We start from the raw sequence: 6,539 nt of genomic DNA on the forward strand, positions 1-6,539 counted from the left end.
GCGGTTCAGCACAGGGCAGATAGTGCGTGACAGGAAGTCAAGCACAGAAACAAATTAAAACATCCGGTTAATCGTCAAAATTAAATAGACCGTGCTCATGGCGGATTATATTTCCCTGCACTACACCTTGAAAACACAGCACAGAGTTGTTTCCTCTCTACTTCTCTGGATGTATACAAACTGTTGTTGTTTTTGTGGTTCTATTCTACATGAATTTGCGAGATCTCGTGGGTCCTCCGGACATTAGCTGTTGATCATGGCTGCGGCCATTCCGCAAAAATCCAGACCTGGTGGGTGTTGACGGACGGCGCATCACGCAGACGACACGCCGATCCGCAGCTGTTCCGCATCCTGTGGAATTCGGGGGTTACTGTAGGCCCGTCATTAGAGTCCAAATCACTGATGCCTGAACGCCAGCGATGACATGTAAACATTACCTTTTGTTATGCAGCCATTGTGCTCAAACTGACTAGTGCGTATGTGTTCTCAGGTGTGAATAAAGACTGACATTGCTCATCAAGCGCTCGGTATTGTGATACAGACTCGCGCCAATTGCAGTCCTTGATTGCAGGGCCAATACTGAGTCCATCAGATCTGATGGGTACCAATGCGTCAAAGCGAAGTTTAGGCACACATAGGTCACATGCAATCTAAAAGAAAAGATTGAAATTACTCATCCTTTAACAGCGCCTGGATCTTTATGAGTCACAAATGTAATGCGTCAGCTTCTGAGTTGAAGTGGAAGTTAGTTTCTTTTACTTAAAGAGCCACTTTGCCAGTTTTTAACAACAGTGATTTCTGTCTACAGAGGCTCGCCCCTGGGTTTCTCCTGTGTACAATGAAGAAAGATTTTTACCCAATTTACTACAGAATAAAGATAATGTTTCAAAAAATAAACATAGGTGTTATTATGAATTGTATTTACTTACTTACAAGGAAGACAGGGGTTTATTAATTTGATCTGACTATGAGAAACTAAGTGGATATAGTTGTATCCATGTATTCGTTGCTCCTGATTTACCGTTTTTAATTAATAACTTAAAATATGATCTCTGTTATGCGTGGAGCCTCTTGTCCTCTTGTCAGCTGCTTCTTTGAACCTATTTTAACCTCTTTGATCCAATGCTATTATTACATTTTTGAAATATGTATGCAGTTGCAAGCTAATAACAGATAATGATGAGGGGATTTCTGCATGTTTGGGTCTGCACTGTATGCCCATGTCTGCAGTTAGGTCTTGGCTGAAGTCCTGCAGCTCAAATCCCCGAACACATCAGAGCCACTCTTACAACCACACAATTAAAAAAATGTATTATGTTTTTATTTCAAATGGCAGAGCTGTAGATATTGAGGTTCATCACTGTTATTCATGAGAGGAGAATGCATGTAACACGAACACCTTCTGATGCGCAGAGAAAAAGCAAGAGACAGTAATAGAGGTCCAAGAGTGAGGGCCCGTTTTCATTTTAATCAGTCAGCTTGTTGGTTCAGTTGGCTGTGAGCACTTTACAAACAGAACCAAATGGCAGCTCTTGGCACTGGCTGAGGCACAGAGCCTTTGGGCAGAAAGAATGAGAGAGGAAAGACAGAGAGGGAGTTTGGGAAATCAAGGTTTCATTAAGCTGGCCAAACACAGTAAAACTCAGTGGTGATCAGCCTCTCAAATGGAGGACTGTTGAAGAGAGAAGACAGCCCAAGACAGAGCAGACAGGAAGAGAAGTGTTTTATTACCCTGAAGAAAGAACTCAGATAAGGCAGGTTCCTCACTCAGTCTATTTAAATTGGTCCATATGGTCAATATAACAGGGGTGTAACGATCTATAAATGATATTTTTAGAGTCATAATAAAGACAAATGGACTCTTTCAAATGTCTGATAACCTCCAGTATTGATAACAGCTTCATTATCTCTCCCCATCCCTCCCCCGCTCCCCTAGTAATTTTAAACAGAGCCACAGGTTCTTCTTTACATGTGTATGTGCTGAACTGGAGGCTGTTGAACTTCATGGTGTAGACATCCCAAGGGATGTCTGTGTCAATCACCACGTTGTGATCTACAGAGCATAAATGGGGGTCATGCTACTTGGCCGTTTGACTTCATGTTAAACAATTAGTGAAAAAGCTGCCTTTACACCCGAGCTTAATTGGAAAAAACGTCAAGGTCCCCAGCTGATAGCAGCTTGACATATTACCCTGATTACTGTCTCACTTGAAGGCTTTCCCATTACCTAAAGCATGTCTCCCCGTCTCTTTCCCCCTATCTTTTGCTTCTTTTAACTATCTTACTCCTCTACTTGGATATCGCTCTTTGCTTCTGTCAGGACTCCCCTTTTATGTATCTGAGAAGCACAGTGAGCAAGATGTATCCACATTATTGCGAGGCCCATGATACCTTGCAGGACATTTTGCTTGCTACTTCCAGTTATTCCCTTTGCTGAATCTGCATTGGTAAAAGTAAGCGGTATGCTACAGGTGTCTTCCTTTTTCTTTGAGATTATGGGGGAAATAAATTATTTGTTTTGGGTAATATGCTCATTCACCTTCTTGCAGAGTTAGTTGAAAAGATTGATGCACGCTGGTGGCTGTATGCTAGCTAGCAGCTAATTAGCTAATTAGGACAAGTACTGGAGACAGGGGGAAACAGCTACCCTGGCTCTGTCCAAAGGGGAAACCCTACTAGAACATCTAAAGCTCACTTATATCACATTTGTTTAATCAGCGTAGTTAGCATTAACTGAGTTATAGGGAAGGAAATTCATTCATCGCGCTTGTTAGACCTCAAGGATAAACACAATATAAAATAATTAACAGCCCGTTATGCACTCTCTGTCCAATAAATGCACAAGGCACATATCTTCACGTGATCTGGGAGTGCTCTCCCGTTGGTCAGTTCTGGAACAATATTGCATCCAAAATTTCTGCTTTGTTTACTGTTACTATGCTTTTTACTGTCAATGTTTTGATTTTCAATGACCTGTCAGCCTTTAAACTCTCCGGACCTCAGAAACGTGCTGTCTTTGCTGGACTTACAGCTCCAAAGATATTTATTGCAACCCCCAAACCACCTTATGACCTGTCTATCCACACATGGACCATTTCCTACTTGGATGTGGTGTGTATGGAGCTTTCCATGGCGCGTGGGTTTGGGTGTGTCTGTTTCTGCATGTGTTGTTTATGTCTCCCTCCCTCCAGTTTTTCCTCTCTATGTTCTATTTTATTTTTTTATTTATATTTTATTTTTGGCCCTGGGAAGCGTTCTCTGTCTCAGTGTAGTGTTTGTAATTGTTTTCAAAAATAAATAGAAAATTTATTCACAAAAAAGATACACACAATATAACAATCTGTAAACAGAATATGATTGCTTTGTCATGTTAATTCTCACGTCCTGGATATACATGTTCACACGTTACGGTGCCTGCTAATGGCTCACCTATCTTGATACTGTACTAATACAGCTTAGCGTTGAATGTCATGCTGCTCAGCCCGTTTCAAAACCTTATTACTAATGTTCAAGGTTTTCATTTTTTTTTAAGACATAACTGCATCCAAAAGACCAGGAACACAATCCACAAATAAATAGCTATTGATACTAAGTACTTACATCTTTTAAGGTATGAGACATGGCCACATAGAAAGGTTGAGAGGACCTTCAGTCTCTTTAACTGAACTGGTAAAATGACAGGCCTTGTCATGCTCCTGGTAACTATTTGTAAGGTTCTGTAAATGGAATGTTTGGACTTTAAAAAAATTAAATTGTATTATTTAAAAAGATCTAGCTAAGTGACAAAACCTGAGAAGTTTTCATTTTGCTAACACTGGCACATTTACAGGGATGTTGATCAATGATTATTATCAATGATATTGATACCCTATTGAAAGCAGTAGGCACTGATGTGGTAATATCAGTGTGATAATAAAATCCTAATATGCTTAACAAAAATATGTTACTTATAATACTTATTATAAAAATATGTTACTTCAAAATAGGAACTTATAGAATAGCTAGAGTAGAGCCAGTATTAGCAATGGAAAGGCTTAAACATATGAAGATTATTTCTGCATCATCTCTTCATCCATCCATTCTTAAATTGTTTATCCTTATCACAGCATTCCCTCGTCAATTGTCAGTTATCTATAGACAAACATAACTCAACAAACACTGTTTTGATCCTCAGTGCTTTCTTTTTTTCTCTCTTCTGTCGCATCCAATTTTGAAGAAAATAAAGACACCAATTTAATAAATCTTCCTTAGGCTACGACTGCACTCACTCAGTAAACTCTCAACTGTCGAAAGCAACTTTTTACTGACTTGACACTTTGAAGGGAGGCGAGTTGATGGAGGATAGGATAGGAAAGACTGGAGGCTGAGGCACAAACAGACAGTTGACGGACACTTCTTAACCCCTCAGGGACTCGCTGCATTTGTCTACTTCAGCTTGTAGTACAAGTCATTGCTTTTTCATCTTAAAGTCAGGCCTAATGTGGTTTCCTTTACTCACATCAGGAAGCATCACCCTAATGTTTTACACATGGGCACATTGGTTATGATGAGCTTGGGCCCCAAAACCTCTGAAACATAATCAAAAAGACAGTTTTAGTGTAACGAGGGGAACGCAGAAGCATATACGGCCATACATGTATATACACATCGACATAGTGTGCGTATCCTCTTTCTGTATTTGTTATATTGTGAAAACACATTAGGACTGAGTTGTAATGTGTGCACTCTCCCAACACGCCTCAGATATTGAGGTGCAAAGTTGAAACTAAACCTCCTCCTAGACAAATGCTGTACCAGAATAGAAAGAGGTGGACAGGGTCTGCACAGATGCACAACAATAATTTCTCTAGACAAACTAGCAGAGGGAAACAACCATTTTGTTCTTGCTGGTTTTTTTTTGGTGCATGAAGGGTGGGATCAGGAAATCTTGACAGTCAAAGACTCCAATCAATAATAATCAGCCTTGGCTTTGGTAAACACAGAGGATAAGACAACTCTCATGTAAAGGGTATCTGTCTGACGTGCTGATTCAGACAGAGATCTCTGATGTTTTTCCTGGGATCGGATGGAGCCACTGTGCACTGGGTTACAGCCCCGAGTGCTCTGATTACCACTAGGAACCACTGTTGCCTTCACTTTGCACATCTTCTCTAGCTCCTCTCTAAGCCCTTGGTATTTTTCAAGCTTCACAAGTTCCTTCTTGTTGATGTTGCTATCGCTTGGGCTTGCTACATCTATCAAAACTACCTTGCTCTGCCATTTGTTGATCACAACGATGTCCGGTTGGTCAGCCATCACCATTTTATCAGGCTGGATCTGATAGTCCCACAGGATCTTAGCTCTGTCATTCTCTGCCACCTTTAGAGGTGCCTCCCACGTTGACCTTGGGACTTCCAGCCCATACTCAGCACAGATGTTCCTGTACACTATGCCCGCTACGTGGTTATGGCGTTCCAGGTAAGCCGTACCTGCCGGCATTTTACACCCCGCTGTTCTGTGCCGGTCTATCTCAGGGTATGGTAGACCCCGGCCTCTATTGATCTTGTGCTCGGAGCTTGTTCTTGTTATCCATTTCCCTTTTATATTTCACTTGTAATGGTGCTGCGGCAAAGCTAAAAGAAGAACAAAGACTGATATGCTGAATTTCTCATTTAGCTCAAACGTGGAATTAACTGGGAGCTCAGTTGTCCCAAGGTGTTTGAGCTTTACTAAGCCAAGAACAGCATGGCCTTTGCACCGTCAATTAGCAAACATTTCACAACTCAGCCTGAAAAATCCAAGTGTTAGACCACTTAATGTCTGCCATGGTCGGCTCATTGCACACGTCCTCAGAAAATTAGTCCTAAAATACCCGCAATATGTATTCAAGTGCTAGAGGAGCAGTTCAATATGCTTGCATTGTCAATTGCCTACAAATTAATTTTAATGTGTGACAGATACATTTCCCAAAGACTGACATTTGTGGCCTCACCCTTCCCCAAGGATTACTTAGAGCAGATGGAAGACAAGCTCTAAATAAATGTCAAACTGAACCTTTTCCGGGTCATTACCTACTGACCCATAGAGAAGATCCTCTCCCAAACATTCCCCTGTACATCTAGCCTTTTGCAGGAGCTGCCTTCGGAATGTTCAGAATGGTAACTGGAATGAACATCAAATTCCTTTTAGGGAACTAAAAACTGCCAATGGTGCCATTAAGTCCTCTCATTTTTTAATGACTATCTGAATCTATTTCTAAGTATTAGTTTCACAAGGAATAAATGGTGAGTAAACTGAGGCCAGTGTAGGAAATAGTTTAACGCGGAGCTCAAATTACTTTCCTGCAGTTCCTTCATGCAGAAGTGTGAAGGACTTTGGCTAATGAGTTTAGTGAGGGTGGTAAACGTGTATCCTCCTCCAACAGCAGGAGGGCAGGACCAGGCCTAACATCTGCAGAATCTGCCTAGAGATCCAAGCTCGGCGCCTTATATTATCATTTATGTAAGTTTACCAATTAAGAAGATCTCTTATAAGACACAGAAAAAGCCTGCACATTTCTC

The 6,539-nt window shown here is 41.0% G+C and overlaps 1 protein-coding gene across 1 annotated transcript; it reads right to left on the reverse strand.

Annotated features, from left to right (window-relative positions):
* Positions 1–254: 254 nt before the first annotated feature.
* Positions 255–5,509, reverse strand: LOC117958165. Its single transcript, XM_034894440.1, has 4 exons — positions 5,398–5,509; positions 5,022–5,352; positions 1,970–2,053; positions 255–406 (listed from the first exon to the last, which is right to left on the reverse strand). The coding sequence occupies exons 1-4, from the start codon at positions 5,476–5,478 to the stop codon at positions 255–257; spliced, it is 648 nt and encodes a 215-aa protein (XP_034750331.1). The 5' UTR covers positions 5,479–5,509.
* Between the last annotated feature and the right edge of the window lie 1,030 nt (positions 5,510–6,539).

This window comes from Etheostoma cragini, chromosome 15 (assembly GCF_013103735.1).
Source record: "Etheostoma cragini isolate CJK2018 chromosome 15, CSU_Ecrag_1.0, whole genome shotgun sequence".
NCBI lineage: Eukaryota > Metazoa > Chordata > Actinopteri > Perciformes > Percidae > Etheostoma > Etheostoma cragini.